The sequence below is a fragment of the Syngnathus acus genome, chromosome 6, assembly GCF_901709675.1.
Source record: "Syngnathus acus chromosome 6, fSynAcu1.2, whole genome shotgun sequence".
Lineage (NCBI taxonomy): Eukaryota > Metazoa > Chordata > Actinopteri > Syngnathiformes > Syngnathidae > Syngnathus > Syngnathus acus.
Window position 1 is genome coordinate 7,330,219 of NC_051092.1, and position 23,165 is coordinate 7,353,383.

The 23,165-nt window shown below is 39.8% G+C and overlaps 3 protein-coding genes across 5 annotated transcripts; 2 read left to right on the forward strand and 1 right to left on the reverse strand.

The window, feature by feature from the left end:
• The first annotated feature begins 130 nt into the window (after positions 1-130).
• On the forward strand, positions 131-8,004 carry slc17a8 (solute carrier family 17 member 8). The gene is made up of 12 exons (XM_037255300.1): positions 131-584; positions 1,783-2,038; positions 2,139-2,257; positions 3,453-3,567; positions 3,654-3,741; positions 4,478-4,564; positions 5,272-5,414; positions 5,502-5,651; positions 5,734-5,866; positions 6,061-6,171; positions 6,469-6,596; positions 7,554-8,004. Exons 1-12 carry the CDS (start codon positions 493-495, stop codon positions 7,872-7,874), a joined length of 1,743 nt encoding a protein of 580 aa, XP_037111195.1. The 5' UTR covers positions 131-492; the 3' UTR covers positions 7,875-8,004.
• Positions 8,005-9,817: 1,813 nt separating this feature from the next.
• On the forward strand, positions 9,818-19,994 carry nr1h4 (nuclear receptor subfamily 1, group H, member 4). 3 transcript variants are annotated; one of them, XM_037254570.1, is made up of 11 exons: positions 9,818-9,980; positions 11,232-11,267; positions 11,383-11,537; positions 13,735-14,109; positions 15,269-15,409; positions 15,835-15,968; positions 16,766-16,858; positions 17,016-17,115; positions 17,220-17,366; positions 19,114-19,227; positions 19,319-19,994. In XM_037254570.1, exons 3-11 carry the CDS (start codon positions 11,441-11,443, stop codon positions 19,555-19,557), a joined length of 1,440 nt encoding a protein of 479 aa, XP_037110465.1. In that variant the 5' UTR covers positions 9,818-9,980; positions 11,232-11,267; positions 11,383-11,440; the 3' UTR covers positions 19,558-19,994. The 3 variants fall into 3 exon arrangements, with proteins under 3 accessions (XP_037110465.1, XP_037110464.1, XP_037110466.1); XM_037254569.1 differs by having other exon boundaries at positions 11,339-11,537; positions 19,319-19,557; XM_037254571.1 differs by lacking the exons at positions 9,818-9,980; positions 11,232-11,267; positions 11,383-11,537 and adding an exon at positions 12,440-12,626 and having other exon boundaries at positions 19,319-19,557.
• Positions 19,995-20,698: 704 nt separating this feature from the next.
• c1qtnf13 (C1q and TNF related 13) lies at positions 20,699-22,940 on the reverse strand. Its single transcript, XM_037254572.1, has 2 exons — positions 22,866-22,940; positions 20,699-22,004 (listed from the first exon to the last, which is right to left on the reverse strand). Exons 1-2 carry the CDS (start codon positions 22,897-22,899, stop codon positions 20,977-20,979), a joined length of 1,062 nt encoding a protein of 353 aa, XP_037110467.1. The 5' UTR covers positions 22,900-22,940; the 3' UTR covers positions 20,699-20,976.
• Between the last annotated feature and the right edge of the window lie 225 nt (positions 22,941-23,165).

A 23,165-nucleotide genomic window follows, 5' to 3' on the forward strand; every position in this document is an offset into this window, starting at 1 on the left:
AACTCACAGAGATGACGGTGGCGCGAAATAGTGATATATAGATGGTGACGATAAATAGGATGAGAACGGAGTGAGCGAGGGGTTGGACAACACTTGCACCTCCTTTCTGGGAGTATATGACATGGAGAGATAGCACAAAGGTGTGCCTTCAGTTTAGCTGTGTATGAAAATGATCTCTTGAAGCCGTTAAACTAAAAACTGGATCCAGTGCTTTCATATGCGCTCGACTTACAGACAAGTCCTTCTCTCAAATGGAACATCTCGAAGATGAAACTGGCACTAAGGGGTACGCCAACATCACCAAGCCCTCCCTCTACCTCACTGAGACCCACTGAATTATTGGACTGAGTGGTTTGGTAACGGGCTTTATATCCACTTAAAGGTGGATCCAAATCTTTGGGCCGCAAGCTCACCAAGAATGGAGATCATCTAGTGGATTTTTCAGGATTCAGAAGTATCAAGACACATTAGGAAAAAAAAAAAGACACCAACATGTCTTTGGAAGCTTTGAAGGGGCAGATGCTAAACCCTGGAACAGAAGAAGTGAAGAGTACGGTGGGCAACTCTTTAGGGAAACTGCAAAGGTGAGAGGAGTTTTTTTCCCAACAGTTGTCTGCCTCGATGGAAGATATTTAAAAAGTATTTATTATTCACTCAGTGTGTTGTGACGTCTGCTGTCAGAGGGATAAAAAAAATTCGAAGATGATGCAGTCCATACAGTAAACACTAAATTGTTGTGCTTGTAATTTAAGCTTGGGTCAATTTTAAAACAGTAATACATACCTCATGTCTGATAAATAATTCACAGTGCTGTGTGTGTGTGTGTGTGTGTGTGTGTGTGTGTGTGTGTGTGTGTGTGTATTTAGAACCAATGCAACAGTTGTATCGAGAAGACTCTTCCTCTCATATTGCTGCTTAGTTTTTCCATTCTTAATTTACTGTGTTTTGTTTTCTATCGTGAAGAGTTGCAAAAAGGTAGCAAACTGAAGTAACAAACATGAGAATCATCTTGAAGTAGAAATAATTGCAATTTGATACATGCCACCGCAAATTACACTCACAATTTTCAACATGTTTAATCAATATCTCTTTGACACAACATGATGACATCATTGGTTTTTCATAAGAAGACAATATTTTAAGTAGACATTTATCCGAATAAAAATATGTTCTATGTGCCCCTACTAGTCTAAACATGACATTCTGATTTGTATTGCGTTGTGAAATATGAAGTAAGCAGCAAAATCCACCCGTTTTTATCCACCTCAGTGACTGACCATTTTGCCACTTGCTGAAAATGACATCACAGTTGCACAGGGCTCAAGAAATGACCAATATCAAATATATATACATATATATATATATATATATATATATATATATATATATATAATATATACATATATTGAGATATATACACATATATATATATATACATATATATATAGTATATATATATATATATATATTATATATATATACATATATATATAATATATACATATATTGAGATATATACACATATATATATATATATATATATAATATAGAATATAGAACATGTTACATTAAATAAAGAAAATAACTTAACTTATCTCATTAGATTGCACACGTGGTGGATACTTAGTGAGTTCAAATATTTCAATCAATCGCATCATGCAAACCTTGTGATTGACTGGCAACCTGATTTAACCTGCCCCCTGCCTAAAGTCATCTTGGGATAATCTCCAGCTCACCCACGACACAAATAAGGACAAGTGAATTCTACTATTTTCTGTGCAGGAAAATTGATGGCAGCAATGTAGAAGAGGAGAGCCACATTGAGTTGACAGAGGATGGGCGTCCGGTGGCATCTATGACTCGTCCTGCTCCGCTGCTGGATTGCAGCTGTGGCGGTCTGCCCAAGCGTTACATCATTGCCATCCTCAGCGGTCTGGGCTTCTGCATCTCCTTCGGCATCCGTTGCAACCTCGGTGTTGCAATCGTGGAGATGGTTAACAACAACACTGTATATGTGAATGGAACTGAAGTCCTCCAGGTAGACATTTGTTTGAGATATATTTAAAGAAATTCTATCTTGATAGTTAATCAAAAAGCTGTGTGCTTTCATTATACACAGTCCATCTTTTTCTTTTTAGAAAGCTGAGTTCAACTGGGATCCAGAGACAGTTGGACTTATCCATGGCTCTTTCTTCTGGGGCTACATTGTCACTCAAATTCCTGGTGGTTTCATCTCAAACAAGCTGTCTGCTAACAGGTCAAATCTATTTATTGATTTTATTTGCTTGGCTTTCTGTAACTACCAGTTCATGACACTTGTTGCTTGCTCTCAACTGAAAGCAGACGGATTATCGTTGTATTGATTCAAAAGAAGATACTTGCAAACATCTGCTTTTACAACTATCACAATTTTTTTTTTTAAATTTCCCGATTCATTGAATAATCAACAAAATTATTGACAGATTATTAAAATATTAGTCAATTGTGTCTTTTGTCTTCACTAGAGAGGCATAAATCTAACTCTATGAAGGATTTTGCAAGATATGACTTCTTTTGGTTTGTTTGCTTATGAATGTTTCTCCCAAATGAGATTTATATCATTAAAATAAATTAGTGAGCACTGCCATTCATAGCCAGTAACAAGGTGAATCACTTGAGTTACAGTAGCCTCACTATTTGACAAGAAGTAGGTCACTCATATTGTTGTTTTTACAAAGTCTCAATATATTCATGAATATGTAATTAATCCGGCTCCTCATAAAATAAACCTCGCAGTTTCTCGAATAACTGGATTCCACAGGTATTGGAAATACAGTTTATCCAGTTGATGCCAAGAGCATTTAGATTAGAGTGCGTGTCATTATCGCATAAAAAAACATAGTATATTTATTCTTCGGAACAAAAAGACAAACACCATTGAGAAACAGCCCAAGAGTGTTGTGTTTAAATGGTTAAACCTGTTCAGTGCTCCGAGCAGTGCCGATGAAGCAGATAGTCATCCTGTAATAAAAGCTTCACAGGAAAAGAGGACACGCCACTGACAGAGTTAATAATGAAAGATCCTGCCTCTGATTTCTTTCTGAAACACCAGCCGCTGGAATATTACAAGTGTCACTTACACTGTTTTGGAAAAAGAGAGCAGGGAAGATTCAGAGAAGGAGAAAAAGGGATGCAGGGAGCAGAGACGACATTCAAATAGAGTACAGGAGTGTCAAACTCACTTTTGTCGCGGGCCTCGTATGCAATCTAACTGCGCGTTATTCATCCTTGTAATATTCAGTACTCACTTATAAATACAGTTGAATTGAATTTTGAAGACAAATGAAAGTATAAAAAAGATATTAATTTTCTGCAAATGAGTAAAGCGGCCAGGGACAATTAATTACTAATTAATTATTAATTAGTAATTAATTAGTAATTAATGGTCAATGTCTGCTTTTTTTTCTCATCAGGGTGTTTGGAGCAGCCATTTTCTTGACGTCAGTGCTGAATATGTTTATCCCGTCCGCAGCGAGGGTGCACTATGGCTGTGTCATGTTTGTCCGCATCCTTCAGGGCTTAGTTGAGGTAAGAATAGGAATAGAGAATAAAGAAGTTACAAAGAAATGACTAAAGGACATGCTTTCATTCATTTTGGCACATTTCCCATCTAGGGTGTTACGTACCCAGCGTGCCATGGGATGTGGTCAAAATGGGCCCCGCCTCTCGAGCGCAGTCGACTAGCAACAACATCCTTCTGCGGTGGGTTAAAGTTTCTAAAGCAACCATCGGTTCATCCATTTTCTATATGTACTGCAATTGTCCCCACGAGGGTCACGGCTGAGCTGGAACCTCCACTCCAGTTTCTTGTCAGAATACATAAATTGTCAGTATGTGCGAATGGATGTTTCTCTCTATAAAATGACACGTGACGAGCTGGCGACCAGTTCAGAGTGTGCAAAGTCAGCTGGGATCGTATGTTCCAGCTCACCTTTGACCCCAATGGAGACAAGCGGGATAGAAAATAGATGGATGGAAGAATTGGTCGTCAGGGTTAAGCGATGCAAGCTTGTTGCGTAAATACGTTTTTGATCGATGTTCGCATGCATGAGCAATGTACTCATTGTGGACACTTGAGTGTGTTACAGAAAGGTTTCATATAAATCAGATTTTTTATCTTTATCTTTTAGCCTACTGTTAAAATTAAAAATACTAGATGCACTGTAAAATGACCACATGACCTAGCATTATCTTATGGTAATAAACCGTAAATCCAAATACACTACTACAGTTAAAGCAGTAAATTATTGGCCTGCCCGGTGCCAGTAATTTACTGTTATTACCGTAAAAGTCTGTACAGCGTGCCCAACAAATAACCTCAACCCCATCAAACGAGCTGACTCAACATCAGACGTGGAAAAATTGCACATAACTTTGCTTAAGTTTTTCATTCTGTGTCCTGTAAAAATTGTCTGAAATGAAATGCATCTTGTTCCAGGATCCTACGCGGGAGCCGTGATCGCCATGCCTTTGGCTGGTGTGATGGTTCAATTCATTGGGTGGCCGTCAGTATTTTACATATATGGTAAGAAGGTAATTGTCAGCATCTGTTAAATGTAAACATAATTAGTGAGAATAAAGTGTCTAGAGCTGCCCTGAGCATTACGACAATAAATCAACGAACTGTGAGAGAGGAAATGGTCATGACATTTCAAAGTAGAAGCTAGTCATCCTTTAGTTTTCACACTGGAAACTAATTCCACAAATTAATTTAACTGATCCATAACAGCAAGTTTGCATAAATCATAAATCACTTACCAGTAACAAATCACCAATTTTAAGCATTTACAAATAAATAAATACAATATTTTCACAGCCAACCAACATGCAAGAAAGGCACGTGGAATCATTAATGGATGCCTATCGTCACCAACCAATCAAGATGTTAGTTGGACTTTGAATGCGTTGCGCAATAAACCTTATCTGAATTGCTATGGAGATTGATTAAAATGATTAACAATGACATCAAATTTACATCTTGCTAGATGTGTTTTAATAAAAAGCCACTCCGCTTTTTGGGTGATATGATCTCATGATTTATTGATATAAAACAGCCCTTTCCTGTCTGGGTGCTGTGACTCATCTTTTCATCTGAATAATAATGAAGCTTCTCAGGTAGCACGTCAAAGGTTTCAAATTGGTTGAATGATTCTGCCTTGCGCTCATCAATACTTTAAAAGGATTTTACCACATAGGACGTTCTCGTCACTCCTTTGTTCCATTGACAAAAAGGTGTTTTCGGAATCCTGTGGTACGTCTTTTGGCTTCTGTTGGCCTATGGAAGTCCTGCGGTGCATCCGACCATCACGGACGAGGAAAGAACGTACATTGAGTCCACCATTGGTGAAACAATCCACTACCAGAGTGTGAATAAGGTATTATTGCAAAGATTATTTCATGCAATATGTCAATGTAACAAACTCAACACCCCCCCCCCCCCCTTTTGCTTCTTATGCAAAAAGAAATTCAAGACACCGTGGCGTCGTTTCTTCACTTCCATGCCAGTCTACGCCATCATTGTGGCTAACTTCTGCCGCAGCTGGACCTTCTACCTGCTTCTCATCAGCCAGCCGGCATATTTTGAAGAAGTCTTTGGATTCCCAATCAGCAAGGTTCAGACCTCGTGACACAAAGACGGAGGAGAGCAAGAATCATGGCAGCGTTTGATGTTAAGACTATTTGTTGCTTTTACAGGTGGGGATCCTGTCTGCTGTGCCCCACATGGTGATGACAATCGTTGTTCCGATCGGAGGACAGCTAGCGGACTTCCTGCGTAGTAACAAAATCATGACGACTACAAATGTGAGGAAACTTATGAACTGCGGAGGTAGGTTGAGGAAACCATAGCAACCTGTAGACCAAAGGTGAACACTCGGAAATAAATACATTCTTCTTCATTAGCCCACAAAGGTGCATACTGATTTACTACCAGTTGACAAATCTTAGTATATTTGTTAGTGAGGCAAACATGAATTATTTGCCTTCTAGCTGGTATTTCATTATCATCACTTCTCTTTGCAGGCTTTGGTATGGAGGCTACTCTGCTGTTGGTGGTTGGCTTTTCACACACTCGTGCGGTGGCCATCACCTTCTTGGTGCTTGCTGTTGGCTTCAGTGGATTTGCCATCTCAGGTACTGCAGTGATACCGCAACTTTTTGAGAACCTCATGTGAGCCTCAGGCACCAGTGACAGAGACAGAGAGAGCTATAAATGTGCATAGGCGTACAAAAAACGTTTTTGGACAGCTGAAATAATAAATGAAATGCAATTTGCACTCATTTCAATGGAGGAAGTGGATTTGAGATCATAATAAATTGTTATGATTGTGGTCATAGAATTCATCTACTGCACGTGCAGAAACTTCCAGCAGGCATTATTAATTCATGTTGTTCAATAGACAAGCACGTGCTTCCATACTTTGTTGGCAGGCTTTAATGTCAATCATCTGGACATCGCTCCTCGCTATGCCAGCATCCTGATGGGTATTTCCAACGGGGTGGGCACTCTGTCTGGGATGGTGTGCCCTCTGATTGTTGGAGCCTTGACCATTCACAAGGTACTTTTTTTTCTCGCACAGCTGAACGACTATTTTATAGTTGTGATGAAAGTTCAGTCAAAATAAATTTATAGATATTTTATACAGGAGGTACAATTTTTTCTAATGAAGTTATTCATTTTAATTTTATAAATCTTGTACTCTCTATGGCAGGGGTGTCGAACTCATTTTTTTTCGCAGGCCACATTGTAGTCATAGCTTCTTTCGGAGGGCCATTTTGACTGTCAACCCAAATAAATGTATGAGCACCTCATATTATATACAGTAAAAGCTTCTAAACAAACTGACGACTCGTTTTCAAATCAGACGAGTAAAAACTGGTCAAATATTTTAAAAAAAAAGAAGATATTATTAAAAGTGACGACAATTTGCAATTCTAGTAATGACACACGAATTTGATGCACAATTTGTCTTCGCGGGCCACATCAAATGATGTGGCGGGGCCGTATCTGGTCCCCGGGCCTTGAGTTTGACACCTGTGCTCTATGGGTTCAATGTAAAGGCGTGGCACATGGGTCGCAGAAGAACACATTACATTCCTTCCTTCCTTCCTTCCTTCCTTCCTTCCTTCCTTCCTTCCTTCCTTCCTTCCTTCCTTCCTTCCTTCCTTCCTTCCTTCCTTCCTTCCTTCCTTCCTTCCTTTGTTTCTTGGTTCTATTCTATTCTATTCTATTCTATTCTATTCTATTCTATACCAATCGTGATAAAAATAAAAGCTCCAAAGATTGTGAGTTTGGAATTTTATTTAGTATCAAGATGGACTCTGCTCAAAGAAAATTGATGGACACATTCAACTTGGTTAAAAGATGAGAATAATTCACCATTTGGAAAAACTGCAGCAGTATTTCTAGTGCAAGATTGATCACAATCCCTTTTATCTCAGAGGCATATCAAGCAGCAGTGGCAGTGTTTTGTTCAGGATATTCCTTGACTTTATTCATTCCTCCCTTCCGACAGACCCGTCTTGAATGGCAGAATGTCTTTTTTATCGCATCCATGGTGCACTACACAGGGGTCATCTTCTACGCTATCTTTGCTTCGGGAGAACAACAGGAATGGGCCAACCCCGAGAGTACGAGCGAGGACAAATGTGGCTTTGTCAAAGAGGACGAGCTAGCTGAAGAATCTGAGCTCAAAAACGAGAACATGAAAATGAGTTACGGAACCACGGATAATGCGTCAGATCGTAAACACGGCTGGACGAAGAAGAGAGGGGTGACCATGCAAGAAGAGGATGAACATTGTGCTAATGAAGACTACCTGAATGGATACCAGTGAGCAGCTCTGTGGAGGTTAAGACCTTCACACTTTACACCTGTGGAATTCAAGCATAATGTCCTTCAAAAACGTTCATCAATTTATATGAAAGCACCTGTTTAAGAGTGAAGACTTGTGTTTGAAAGCAATTCATCACAAAAGAAGAAATGTTGTATCTCGATCATGATTTTAATAATAATAATAATAATAATAAATTCATTGTAATAATCCGAAACAAGAGCTGTAACAAAAACTGTGACTTCACAAAAATGATAACTCTCATTTTTGATTAACACGATTAGATAGAGGCAGGACGGTGAAGTTGTGGCTACCCTGTCGAATTTCAATCTTCTTGTCTGGCATTCACAAACATCAATTAAATGGAGTTACTTAATTAAAGACTCAAATTGTCCATATGTGTGAATGTGAATGGTTGTTTGTGTATTAGTATCTATCTTGTGACTGACTAGCAAGTACGTACTTAAGATGGCAACCCGCCTCTCGCCACTCAGCCAAATGGGTTAAGGCTCCAACTCACCAATGACACTTAATGAACTTAAAAAAAAATGGATGGACTATCAGAGAGGTATGTATTTGTTTGAGTTTTGGAAAGAGACACAATGGAGTGCAGTACATCACCTCAACTAAAACTATAACAATTATAAACAGAAACACAAATTATGAAATCGATACACCTGTCAAAGACATTCAAAAGTGAGCATTCTTCGTTTTGATACAGTACCTCGTGTGATCTTGGCTCATTTGACTAGTGTATTCGTGAAAGTATACTATAAGGTGGTATTTGATGAGTGCTTTTCTTTTCTGAAAGTACAACAAAACTGTCCCTATCTCTGACTGTTTATATTTGTAGGTGTTTACATTTTGCTATTTTTTTAAGGCTGAAGATGGCTCTGTTTCCCATCACAGTGTGGTAAACATCCTTTGTCTTATCTATGTTCATACAGTGCTTCAAAATAATTACTTGACAGGATATTCTTCACTGGTGTCACACATACAGTGTTCTTTTTTTTTTTTTTTAATAACCTGCTTTTTGAGACAATATTATTATTGATCATTCTTGTTGTGCTAAAGTCCTTGTGTTCTCGTGTGTCTGTGTATCTTTAACCCTGACCCTCACACTACATGGACGGGTAGAAAAAAAATAGCCTTTCAGCTTTTTGTCAATGTTAGATGTACAGTTGTAACTGTCCCTTCACAGAGTCCAGCACTGGTGGCTTGTTCCCAAACACAAACCACAGAGTCCAGCAGCCAATGGCAAAGGTTCTGTTTATTCCAGAGAGACTTTTCTGTTGACTCAGAACAACGCCATTGAATGGAGCAACAGCCCATCAATGATTAAACTATTGTTTATGGGGAATATTGAGGGGGGGGAAAAAAGAAATGTCTCATCCTATGGTCGCGTGGACAAGCAGAGAGACAAGGAAAAGGATACAGTTAGATGCAGTCCACAATTATTTAGGCATTATTGTATTTTTATCCACTTGCGCAAAGGTCAAGTGTTGAAGTTTAGGTTTAATTCAAGAGCCTTGTATCATTTTTTTCAATTACAGCTGTTGAATTAATTTCATGACTACTTTGCCGCCATTTTCAAGTATTTGGGCAAATGAGTTGCATCTGAGAAGTCGCTTATGATGACTTGAAATAATGATAGTAATAAAAATATAATCAAAATAAATATAATGTGTTTCTATAAAGTGCTTCACTGTTGGTTTTTAACTCCGACTTGAGTGTGCTCTGCACATACTAAGTGGATGCACTGTATGTTCCTTGTATGTGTTTGTGTATGTGGGTGGGATACTCTGATTACCAGAGACTACATGCGATAGCCTCTCAGTCTTTTTGAGATAAAGAGAGGCTTTTTTTGGCAAGTGTGTTTCAGCGGGTTTGGGGGTGGTGGGGTATGAGGACAGGGATGGACAGTTTAATTAATAACCACCATCCTTTTCTCCCTGACCTTAGCTGGTCGCACATGCTTTAACCGAAGCTCAGACACAAGCATGGTGCATTAGGAAATATTAATGGGTGCTGTTTAATTAACAGTGTGGACATCTGAAAACGCAGGGAACAAAGAGATTCAAATAGTGGGACTCATTCAGCGAGGAGAAGGTAAGGACCAATCGCGCATGTTTCATGATGGTGAGCCCACGTGTGTCCAAAAGTGTGTGCTTGGTGGCGGATGAGGTGTCGAGCTGCTGTGTGGGCAGTGGGTTGCAGTAGGATCCCTTGGGAAATTATTTTAGTTCATCAAGTATTGTTACTGATGGCATATAAAGTCTATAGACAAACTCGAACACATTTGAATGCCGGAAAGGAATGAACTTTCAAACTTGCTGTGCTTTGCTGTGCTGGTGTATGTTGACATTATGTTATGGCATGATTTGTTAAAATGAACATAAGAAAACTAAAGTTGGCTAGATTAAGAGTCAAAGCATTGTCACAATAATGACCAATTTGTTGCGTAAAAATCAGTGCAGTTTTCTCAGTGCATATGAATCCAAAACAAAAAAATAAACCAATGGCTCAATCAAAATGCATTTGGATATTTTATTCATCATACTGTACCAGTGTGAGGATGACATCCGAGTAATCCGACTGGACGCCTAGAGCTGTGATCGTGTTACGACATAATTGATTTTTTGTGTGAAATTTTGGCTTGGATCATCCCGTAGAATTGTGCGATATTTCACAACCATTAAGAGGAAGTCATTGTCTACCCCTATCAAGGTGGGCTCATATTTTATTCATTAAGTTTGAGTACCTCTATCATGCAGTTGAGTTAAGGATGATAAAAAAGACTAAACGTTTTCATTTCCTAAGAGGAGAACAATACACTGAGGACTACAGTTGTGACAAATAAATCACAGCATGTCATAGAAACTCCCGGGTTCCATAAATAATCTCCCATGTGGTGTCAGGAGCATTCCGATTGGAGTCTCAATATGTGCAAATATAATGCCTTGACATCACTGCTTTTTTTATTCTCATGGATATGAAAACAAGCAAGGGGAGAACGTGCGCTAACTTACCAGTTACCACACAGGGAAGCCGATGTTCAAACCAAGACCATCAGAACTGTGAGGCAGACCTACTAACCACTGCTGCTATTAACAAACCCATTTATTTAAGTGATACCTCTAACAGAGTTGAACTGATATTAGCAAAGGCGGAGTCAACAGCTGTTGTGTGATAATACAAACAATATTGGTGCATTAGATTGTGCAGGTAAAATGAGCAAAGTGTCCAGTTAGTCTCACAAAGCTAGAGAAAGAGAGAGTTTGTTAGGAAACCTCCAACATTGTACAGGCAATGGAGTAACACTTGTTTCTTTCATGACCTTCACCTGCCACCTCCCTGCAGACAGCTCAACCCTGTGTGGGAGAGAACACTTGACAGGTTTGTTGATGTCCACACTCACAAGCTTCTACTTAATTACTTTTCAATGAATGTGTCACTGGCTGCTACAGGTAGACCCAGATGAGTGTTGAAGAGATCTTCGCTCTTGTTACAGTGGGAAACGGACACGGAAAACGTCCGCGTGGCTCAGTTTCGCCTAACAAGCTTCCTTCATGAATGAGTGGGTGGGCCCCGACATTGATGTGGTGGGACCACTACAAATCCCACCCACAGATGAATTTTCCATCTCAGAGAACTCCCATTTATTTGGTAAGTCTGCTTGGCACGAGACACATATTTGCTAATATATAGGCAACTGATTTGGATTTCTCTTCATTCTTTTGTCAGCTTTGTACCTCACACATAAACATAACACAATGAGGAAGAATGTATAGAAATAACCTCACACACACACACGCACGCACAGACACACACACACTGTGCTGTGTGTCTGTAAGGGGCGTGACCTAATGCGTGACATCCAGAGTTGTAGTCATGTTGGCCATAGTTCCGTGTTAGTGTCTGCTCCATTTTCCTTGAGATTGTTTCCATTTTCTGCTTGTGTGTTTGATTATTTGGCCATTCACTAAATGGCTAAAGCCCGTACCTTGCTGGGCCGCGAGGGTTTGCACACATAGAGAATGTAAAAAATGTCATTGGGGTTCCTAAAAGGTTGCAAACAGTTTTTATTGTTGCAAAGAATGTCTAAATTTTCTTTGCAACAAGAAAAACTCTTGAAGACTATTAGAACTGTTGGCAAATGTCTAGCAAAGGTCTTTCTGACTCTTTGCATCTTTGAATGAACCCTGACGAAAATACTACGCTTCGTGCTCAGTGAGATTTAGACTTCAGAGTGCATCAGCGACTAGAATTGTTAATCACAAATGTGTATTGAATTCAATAAGGCTGGATGCACCAGCAGTACGTGAACCACCAAAGCCTTTTCATATCATCTATTTTTAATCCAACTACTGATCTATTGGAATCAATTGGTGCGACAACATCCTTTCCAAATAGCAGATCACTATCACTCCTCGTTCATTACTCATAACCAGTAACATGCCGCACAGTAGCCATTTGCATTGCCCTAATGTTCAGGTGACTTCGCATACTGTCATGCTACCTGTAAAGAAGAAAGGGATTGCTTAGTTAATGAGTAGCTCTGGCAACCTTTGCGCCTCTTGGGATGTCTCGGGAACACGCCAAGTTGTTGGAAGCCTCTTGCTTCTGTTCTGAAAGAAGATGTAAACTTACAAAGAAACAAGCAGTGTGTCGCTGTAACAGTATGTACTATACTGTGAATGGTCCGTGTGTTCGGAACCTCCGATATGGCGCTCGTCAGAACCAAATCTTCAAGAGGTTAGTGCTGGATTGTACGTTTGACAAAATGCTATGCTTTTCTATGTAGTATGTGATAATAGTTCACCTGATATGTGTTAATCGTTCTTTTTTGGCATGTTTAATATCGTCACATCTTCAGTTTCCACAAAGCAGCGTGTTTGGAAATGTGTTACATGTCACTCCAGAGACATGGTGTGCTCTGTGAGAGTTTGTTGTTAATGATTTATGGCCTTACAGTATGTGGTGTGGATCTTGCATACAACTGCTGAGCTGGTTCTCTGGGAAAGAGCTTGAAAGAATTAGATTAGATTCCACTACAGAGAAATCACAAGTTCAAATCGATTGTTATCAACTTTGAAATACTATGTTGTCCATGGTGCTTGTGGAAACACGGTAATGGTGGCTCAGATGTCAAAATAGGAAGAGACAATATTTTTATATATCAGTCGCTTTCACTGATTTACATGAAATGAAACAGTCTGAGTTTTGCATAGCTCAATGGTATGCGATTATAAACCACCAGGATTCTGCATTTCTTAGAAAACCGATGTACAATTCAGTCAGCTTCATTAAAACAGATGTGTAAATCCACCATTTGTAATAAGTGGAATGAAATAATTTAAGGCTGTATCAAAATTGAGGAACAATTTATTCTAATTGCACTAAAAATGGACTAATCTGTAATCTGTCATCCAAAAATAATCAACAAGCTTCTTTTAGTAGAAATTATGTCACGTCATAAGCATTTAATTGTGTCCGATGGAGGGCATCATGCGCCAGACACGGCGAATTTATCAGTGGGAAAAGGGTATACACCATTTTGCCACATTCCTGACAAGAATTGCTGCCTGAGCTAGAGTTGAACCTTCACCTAAAAAAAAGGGACATTTCACATCTCACCCAATAGGTTACTCTGAACCTACCTGACTGTGTTATTCCATTCACTCCTACAATGTCTATTCTGGCTCTAGATGGGCATGAGATCTGGGCTCTCAAATTCTTTACTACCATACATAAGAATCTTAAAACACAGTTGGAAGCATACAAATGTTTTTCATACCAGGTATACACAGAAGCATCTACAGTGACCCTGAGTTGTTTTCTCATGCTGTTCTTGTTCTTGTAGATATTCTGGCAGATCAGAGCAGTCCTCTGCTACAAGACCCTGACATGTTACCGTTCAGCAGCTACCCGGGCATGCAGTACACCAGCATGGAGCCAAGCGTGCCCACACCATATTACTGTAGTCAGAACTACTACCCCCAGTACACCGGAGAGGAATGGTACTCCCACACTGGCCTGTATGAACTAAGGAAAGGAACTTTGGAGGCCAGGTATGACGGTGATAGGGAGGAGGTCTCTGCTGGCATGCCTGTTGTGTGCAAGAGGGCCCGGCATATGTCACAGACTGGACGCATCAAAGGGGAGGAGCTATGTGTCGTCTGCGGAGACAAGGCGTCTGGCTACCACTATAATGCGCTCACCTGTGAGGGCTGCAAAGGTGAGAGTACAGTACAGTACATGACGTCCCCCTTTCAAAAAAATTATAAAATACACACCATTTATTATCAAGTTTATCAAGGCTTTTTCTTTCGCGATCGATGCCTCTGGTGGGTGAATAGAGTTGTTGTCGTCAGGTGTGGACTGTCCAGACATTCACCTGTTTGGTAGCAAAACTGCTCGTAGGGGTTAATTGACTTATTTTTGTGGTAGATGCTAAGGGTTTGGGTCTCCATTCAACCCAAGAGGTATGGATGAGTGTACAGGTAATTCCACTCGGTGATATTAAACAATGTTAGGAGTGCGGTATCATCATTGGACGAAGAAAAGGTTCAGGTCTCCCTCCTCTGCTCCCCGTGGTGCTAGGTTTCCTCTCGACTTTCTGCAGAACAATACAGGAGAAACATGAGCTATGTTGCATTATTGCCTGCCATTGTGCTGAATCTTCTGCCAGAATGTCCTGTTTCAAATTCATCCTTTGTGTGTGCGTGCGTATGTACTGTGCAAGCCTGAGTGCGCTTGTGTGTGTTTGTGTGTGTGTGTTTAATAATAATATTCTCAGCAGGGGGGCAAGTGTTGCATATTGTAACCCAACATACAGTGTTGGGGAAAAGTGTTGCATATTGCATATTTATTTTTTTGCTACTTATTCTGAGAAATAATGAAGAACGTTAAAATTAATAAAGAAAAGAAAATAATCATGTTAGTAAAAGTAATTTGAGCAAATTGGTAGTTTCAAAACTGTGTCAAACTGGTATGTCACTTTGAATGAGTCTGTACCCAGAAGTAAATCTCAGCTTCAAAATTGATGTGACACCAAGCCTAGATGAAGTAGGATCCATTTTTTGTAGACAAGTACAAAGTAGTAGCTTTTGATTGACAGTTGTCAGTTGAGCGGTGGTTTCAACACTTGCAACAAACAAATCTTCAGTGTTTGAGAGCAGACACAACGGCTTGATTTTTCATGATTTTGAAGTGTTGCTATAATGTTTAAATTCACCCATTAAAAATTGCCAGTGAGGTTCACACATTTTTCTTTGTGGTTAAATAAAGACTTCTACTTTACACTTTCAACCAATTAGGCTGTATCTTAAACTGTTTCCGAAGAATGAAGTGCATGCCTTCGTTACTTAACTCTGTCTTTTTCCCACCATATTAAGGTTTCTTCAGACGGAGCATTACAAAGAATGCGGTCTACAAGTGCAAAAGTGGAGGAAACTGTGAGATGGACATGTATATGCGCAGGAAATGCCAGGAATGTCGACTCAGGAAATGCAAGGAGATGGGCATGTTGGCAGAATGTGAGTATTCACTGTTTTGTGTACCAAGCAATGGTGAAAGAATTAGGTAGGCAGGACTTAAATTGGGCTCGTAGTTCTCAAACTGGGGTCATCTGTGGGGTCACAAGCTGTAGCTTTCGGGCCCCTGAAAACTTTATCACAAAGTATTATGTATTCTTTTTGTCGAGAATGTAGTCTTTTTTTTTTTAGAGAATTAAATATATTTTCCAGAATGAGTGATGGAATATTATAAGAATAAAGTTTAAAAATCACTTCAAATCCCCTGTTAAACTTTTCCATCCATCAGTGATTCGACAGCAGTGAGTTGAGGTCTGTTTCTATACAAGTTTCGAAATAAAGGCCTCCTCTAAAATAGAGGCCATACTCTTAACACCAAAATGATTTTTGACCTTGAAGTGAAAAATTAAAATTTCATTTTCTGTCAGGCCTGCTTACTGAGATCCAGTGCAAATCGAAAAGGCTGCGGAAGAACACCAAAACCTCCCCGGGACAGTTGACTGGAGATGAGACTGAGGGGGCAGACAACAAACAAGTCACATCAACCAGCAAACTGTCAAAGGTACTATTGTTTGCACAAAACAATATTATCCCTTTTTATTAAATATATGTTGTAATAATGAAGGATATAAACACCAATGATGTATTAAAGGAGCTGTATCATGCAATTTTAAGATTTCCACGGTTAATTATAGGCATATACGTAGATGATTATTCCGTTTATTACCTATAGCCCAATGGCGATTTATTTTTTCATGAAATTTCATTTCTTTTGTTGGCAGCAAGTAAGACGCCTTTGTTCACTACAGGTTGGTAGACTCAAGGTGCATTCAATTACCATTCACAAAGTGGGACACCTCAAAGAAAAAAACGAATTTAATGCACCAAACAGCCATGACTAGAACTTCAGTACACTGCAGGATGTAGGTGGAAACATTTGGTAGTTTTTTGAATGCACCAAAATCGGAACAGCCACAGGGACAGCTGCTATGAGGAACCGGGCATTTGTTAACTCTCCAGGGGCGGTCTCAAGGGTGGTTCTTCATTTTGTTATGTCACAGAGTGAGGACCTGGGTGTTTTCTTGGATAGGGCGGGGCTGGTGCTTAGAGAGGATGAATGAGCAGGAATGATCCAAAATGGGTGAATGCAGGAAAACACCACTGGGAGGTGTTTTGGATGAGGAATTAGCATTTTAACATGGCTAAGAGTTCCAAATAAGGTGATTTAGCCTGATAGGGCTCCTTTAATTTGCACATGACGCTTTTTGTAGCTTAGCAAAAAAATAAAAAATAAATTCTAACACCATTCAAAATTGTAGTATACGAATGCATAGTTTTACTCGCCCTGTCGGTTTCCAGGAAAAAATTACGGAAGAGCAGCAGGCACTCATAAAGGCCATTTTAGACGCCTACAACAGACATCAAATTCCCCAAGAAGTCACCAAAAAGCTGGTATTGTGCTTTCATTTGCTCTCTCTTTATTCATAGAGTACAAAAATGTTTTGTTTTTTTGCAATCAACCCAAGTACTCACTACTGTATAAATCCTTTTTTACTTTTTATCTTTACTTTCATTCTCATCTCAAATGATTGTTGTTTTCTCATACTAGCTACAAGAGGAGTACAGTGCTGAAGAAAACTTTCTCCTCTTGACAGAAATTGCAACAAGTCAAGTCCAAGTTCTGGTGGAGTTTACAAAAAATATCCCAGGTTTTATTCACTCCTTTACAAAACCTACAAAGATTTCTGTTTTACATGAAAAACCAAAAGAGAAAGATGAATTGTGTTCTTTTTTTCCATGACGTTTCTCACAGGCTTTGTGTCCCTGGATCATGAAGATCAGATTGCTTTGCTTAAAGGTTCAGCAGTAGAAGCCATGTTTCTGCGCTCTGCTCAGGTGTTTAGTCGAAAGATGCCCAGTGGACACACTGAAGTCTTGGAGGAAAGGATACGTAAAAGTGGTCAGTCCCTCCCACACAAGTAGTGTTATAGTCTGAATACCTTTTTTTTTTTTTAATGAATTTCTTTCAGGAATTTATAAAATACTAAATTGACCCCTCAACAAAAAAGACTTTTACAAATACTATCCTTCAACAAGCTATTAATGCATCTTGTTATTTGTGGCCGTTGGAGTCAGATGCTCCATGTGTATAATTCATCAGCTGAGACGTACATCTTGGTGACTTGTTGATCTCTCAGCCGGTTTTGGTTACAGTGGGACACATTTCCCTTCTGGGTTATGTTCCGTTTAGTTCTACGCATACGCCTGCGCCTGTGTGTGTGTGTGGGGGGGGGGCATTGCTGGCAAGTAAGAGTGAATATTGTAGGAAAGATTTATAGGGAAGTAACCTATTTAAATCATTCTCATGCTTTATGTCACAGGTGTCAAACTCAAGGCCCGGGGGCCAGATACGGCCCGCCACATCATTTTATGTGACAAATTGTGCATCACATTTGTGTGTCAATACTAGAATTGCAAATTGTCTTCACTTTTAATAATATCTTTTGTTTTAAATATTTGACCAGCTTTTACTCGTCTGATTTGAAAACGAGTTATTTGTCAGTTTGTTTTGTAGCTTTTACTGCATATAATATGAGATGCTCATACATTTATTTGGGTTGACAGTCATAATGGCCCTCCGAAAGAAGCTATGCCCGCGAAAAAAACGAGTTTGACACCCCTGCTTTATGTAAAGTATGTTAAAATTCCATTCACACTGAAATACAAAGTTACCAAAAAAAAAAAAAAACATTACCCCGTGCTTGCACATAGTCAGTAGTTGGCAATACCCTTTGTCAGTAGTTTTGAATACCCTTTGTCAGTGTATGTACTGTATTGCTTTAGAATTCAATGGAGAGGCGTGACCACTCATTACGTGTGAGGTCACTTTGCTCCGAGTGATCAGTGAATACTGCTCTAAAGTCAAATGAAAGAAATTAGGCAGTTTGAATGGCAAAGTGACATCGGACAGCATTGTGTCCCCTGAACAAAGAGTCGAATGAGCACGCTCCGTCTGACTCCTGTGCGGCGTTTGCATATTTGCATATTCTCTCTGAGCTCGTGAGGGTTATTCTGGCTTTTTGGCAGATTTGAAAAACATGCATAATTATGCTAATTGAAGACTTTAAATCGCTCAAAGGTGTGAATGTGGGTGTGTGTATAGTTGTTTTTCTATATGTACCCAGTGATTGGTTAGCAACCAGTCAAGGATGTCCACCTGCTTTTGCACAAAGCTTGTTATTTAGTCGATGTGTCAAGATGGACAGTTGACAGAATGATAGCTGATGATGAGCTGTGATTGGTGGTCAGAAGACATTCACACATAAAGGCCAGGGAAGAAGACCAAAGAAGCAAAACGGTCGGAGGAGACTATTGTTCCTTATCCAAACATCTTGAGTGCTATTGTTCAAATTTCTCTTTTGGGCCCTGCTGGCATTTCTGAATGCTCGCTGATGTGTCCGAGCGGACAGACATTCCATTCTATACAGCTGCTTATTTGTGAGACTAAAACGAGCACAAAATTTAAATAAAGCTACATTTGTAAGTAACTTTTAATTACTGTTTGAGCAAGACAATAATATAGAAACAGGAACCATCCATCCATCCATCATTCATTTTTTTCTGCTTTGTTGCATTTATTTATTTATTTATTTATTTATTTATGTATTTGTTTGTAAAGCTGCTTTCTTTGTGCTGTTGTCTTTCAGGCATTTCAGAGGAGTTCATCACACCAATGTTTAACTTTTACAAAAGTATTGGTAAACTCCACATGGTGCAGGAGGAGCAAGCCCTCCTCACAGCCATAACCATCCTGACACCAGGTAAGTGGCTGCTAGCCGATACACACGCAGCCTTCTTGTGTCACAAACGTGAACATTCAAGTATTTCACTATGTAATGAATCCTACTCTAGATCGGCCTTACGTAAAGGATCAACAGGCTGTCGAGAACCTGCAGGAACCTATGCTGGACGTACTGAGGAAGCTTTGCATTTTGCAGCATCCGCAGGATCCTCAGTACTTTGCACGGCTGCTGGGCCGGTTGACCGAGCTGAGAACACTCAACCACTATCATGCAGAAATGCTTATGTCGTGGAGAATGAACGATCATAAATTCACACCTCTACTCTGTGAGATCTGGGACGTGCAGTGAATAAACCTCACGCGATGTAACATGAACATTTTCAACTTAAAAGTCAAGGTCCACAATGGTGCATATCAACTGGTACACAAGTTTTAAATAAACTCCTGTGCAACTGTTTTGCTTGATAGTACCTGATTACTCTCAACAAATACCGTTATATATTATTATGTCTTCTGATCTATTTTTTTAACCATCCATTTCTATAGTTCCTCAATTAGGGCGAGATGAACCCAGTTTACCAACAAGAGGTGGGGTACACCGTGGACTGGCCGCCAGCCAATCACAGGTCACTTATTGACAAACCACACTCAGATGCATATTCACATCTATGGACAGTTTAGAATCTTCATTGAAGCTAACGTGCATGCTTTTGTAATGTTGGAAAAAAATCTGGGTACCCTGAGGTAACACACGCAAGCATAAGGAGACTATATGCTCACCACATATTTTGGAATTTTGACATTCTCTTTCTATTTATTAAAATTCGATGGTATTTTAATTTCTGATGTGGTTATACGGTGAACTACCTACTACTTTTATTCAGCGGTAGGTTAGCTGCTGCACAATATCTCTAAATCACAGGTGTCAAACTCAAGGCCCGGGGGCCAGATACGGCCCGCCACATCATTTGATGTGGCCCGCAAAGACAAATTGTGCATCAAATTCGTGTGTCATTACTAGAATTGCAAATCGTCTTCACTTTTAGTAATCTCTTTTTTTTTTTTTTTTAAATATTTGACCAGGTTTTACTCGTCTGATTTGAAAAGGAGTTATTTGTCAGTTTGTTTTGTAGCTTTTACTGTATATATCAGGTGCTCATACATTTATTTGGGTTGTCAGTCATAATGGCCCTCCGAAAGAAGCTATGACTACAATGCGGCCCCTGAAAAAAATGAGTTTGACACCCCTGCTCTAAATGTATTTCTTGTAATAACTTAACCATTGTACTGTATGTAGAAATGACATAGTAGGTTAAAATCTAATTTCTTACAGCTGATCAGTCCAGCTCCATATACTGTACGGTCAAGAAATAAAATAAAATAACTTGCGGATTTCTAATGTGTTTATTCTTACATTGAATACACATAATTAAAAATATCACTATTGAAATGATATTACAGTAATTTCACATGTTCAACCAGCTCACAAGATAACTATACAAAATGTACATGATTGGCGTCATGCCCTTACACACCGTTTTAGTTTAGAGCTCCATGTACGTAGCATTTTTTTAAGAACATCGATAACTGTGTTACAGCACCACCCCGTGGAGATATTTGCTTATAGCTCACACAATGCAATTACCTTAGGTTAGTTCTTAAATGAAATATTGCAAATAAAATAAAATAGCAAAACTCTTTTTGTTTGACTACTTGACTATTTGCTAATAAAAGTAAAAAAGCAACGGTGGCATTTACAGTTCTGTGCTCATTTATGTGTGTATGTGAGTGAGTCGGCCTCGGGATACACCAAGAAGCCTGAGAAGGTGGTGTACCTCCCCTGGTTGCTGTATACAGCGTAGCGATTATCCTGCTGACTGTACAGCCACACAGTGTCGCCCTTGTGAAGGAAAAGCATCAAACTCTGACTCTGCATCTCCCGTCTCTTCGACGTATCGTCGTCAAACACCATGGCCTGTACCGCGCCCTCCCCAGTCATCAGCTTCACAGAAAGAGCCTTCCGAGGGTGTTTACCCACTGTGAATGCAAAATAGTAAGCCCCGGGGAAGCGGCAGGTGAACCTGCCCGAGGATTTATTGAAATGGCCCCCGATGTTGACGAATTCTACGTCAAAGGTCAGAGGTGACTTGTGCTGCTGCTTGCGACGCTGGCCTATAAACGTGGATGTCCGTGCCACAGAGAAGGCTGATCTGGGCTGCTCAAATGGCTGATGTCTGACCTGAGGGGGACAGTCTGGGTGAGGCATCAGGTGGTTGCTGATGTAGCTGCTTGGAGAGGTGTCGGGATAGACGAGGTAACCAGAGAAGCTGACGTAAGGGCCGGCATTGCTGTACAAAGCATACTGAGAATTCTGCTGCAACATTAACCACACTGTGTCCATTTCCTCCAATGCGATCATTATGCTTTGACTCTGAACTTTTCTGCCCTTCTTGCGGTAGTCATCATAAGCCATGGCCTGCACCTCCCGCCCGTTTTTCACCAGAATGACGGAGAGCATTTTGTTTGGGAATTTCCCCATGGAGAAGGAGAAGTAGTACACTCCTGGGAGGCGGCAACGAAAGTAACCAGTGTCTGGATTGAAGTCCCTTCCGATGTTGACCAAGAGCTTGTTAAAGGTCACAACACTCTGCTTGCCCCCCAGTATGCTGCTGGTACGCGTCGCAGAGAAAGCTGAGCGCGGACCTGTTGTCACTGGAGGGGCACGCTGGGGGGAGCTTGGGCCACAGGTGCTCACTATCAGTAAAGCTGCAAGATAAAATCGGGGGGCCCATTCATCTGTAGAGGGAAAGACAAAGCGCAGGTCAAAGAATCAGCCCACTGTGATTGAGTGTGTCAGATTGAGTATCGGCAGCGCAAGTTAATGTCAATCATAAGAAGCAACATGGCGAACTGAATTGGTGTGAGCAGTCGCCCCTTTATACTGTGGCTGATACTGTCTGTGCTCTCTGTGAACACATGGGACTGGACTCAATTAAGTTCTGCATCATCTGCTCCTGTGTGAGGTGAACAATAGACATCTTTAGAAGAGTTTGGTGAGGTGGGTTGGAATGGAATGACTGCTATTCGCTAAGTATAACAAATGAAACTTTTTTTTTTTACATGAAATGTTCATTGTATTGTTTATATTTTTTTAATGTTTAATGTGACACAAATTCCCTACTAGTTTCAAGTCACAATATTTGAGAAAATTAAATCTGTTGTGCAAATTTTGACAGAGGATCAAAATGTGTCTAAAAAGAAGTACAATTATAATTATTACATAGCAAAAGCAGAAATATTTTGACCCTATGACATCACCTAACACAAGTAGTAATTTAAACTTGAACTCGATGAGCGGGTTAAAAAAATACTAGGAGTCAAATAATCTTTACGTCTATAAAAAGAAAAGAAAAAATAATTTTCTTAATGCTAGACTCAACAAAGTCAATAATGGATTGAATTGGGCGTTCACCTGTCGTCTAATTACGCCACAATAATTAAACATGTATCATTGTCATCCTACCAAAAAAATACAGCTCAACATTCTAACTATTTTTTACAAGATAGAATTTTGTCCATCTCTGTTAAAGCAATCCATCTGCCATGTCAGGTTATTATGGTCCATGGCAAAATTCTTGATAAAAATATAACACTCACCTGTTGAGCAATGTAGAGTATGAATTCCTACCATCTTCCTAAAGGGAACAAAAAAGACGGAGTTCCAAAGAAGTGATCGTTGCTCAACTTCAAATGCCCCAATAAGTTCTCATAACGGGCCTGAAGTGCAAACGGCCGATCCTTTTGTCTCCATGCATTTATGAAGAGGAGGAGCTTCACACCATCCTCCAATGTTTAGCCTGCAGAGCATAAAAAAGGTCAAATTCAAGGACTATCTTACGTGCCCTTATTTGGCTGAAAGTGTAATTCAACCTTTGTTTTGTCTAAAAGAAAACAAAC

Bases quoted from the DNA above. Each gene is read 5' to 3' on its own strand.
- slc17a8 (XM_037255300.1), top strand. From the start codon at position 493: ATGTCTTTGGAAGCTTTGAAGGGGCAGATGCTAAACCCTGGAACAGAA. The intron at 2,039-2,138 runs GTAGACATTTGT...TTTTCTTTTTAG, and splicing joins ATGGAACTGAAGTCCTCCAG to AAAGCTGAGTTCAACTGGGA. The intron at 5,415-5,501 runs GTATTATTGCAA...TTATGCAAAAAG, and splicing joins ACTACCAGAGTGTGAATAAG to AAATTCAAGACACCGTGGCG.
- nr1h4 (XM_037254570.1), top strand. From the start codon at position 11,441: ATGAATGAGTGGGTGGGCCCCGACATTGATGTGGTGGGACCACTACAA. The intron at 16,859-17,015 runs GTATTGTGCTTT...TTCTCATACTAG, and splicing joins AAGAAGTCACCAAAAAGCTG to CTACAAGAGGAGTACAGTGC. The intron at 17,367-19,113 runs GTCAGTCCCTCC...GTTGTCTTTCAG, and splicing joins GGAAAGGATACGTAAAAGTG to GCATTTCAGAGGAGTTCATC.
- c1qtnf13 (XM_037254572.1), bottom strand. From the start codon at position 22,899: ATGGTAGGAATTCATACTCTACATTGCTCAACAG. The intron at 22,005-22,865 runs GTGAGTGTTATA...TTCCCTCTACAG, and splicing joins TACTCTACATTGCTCAACAG to ATGAATGGGCCCCCCGATTT.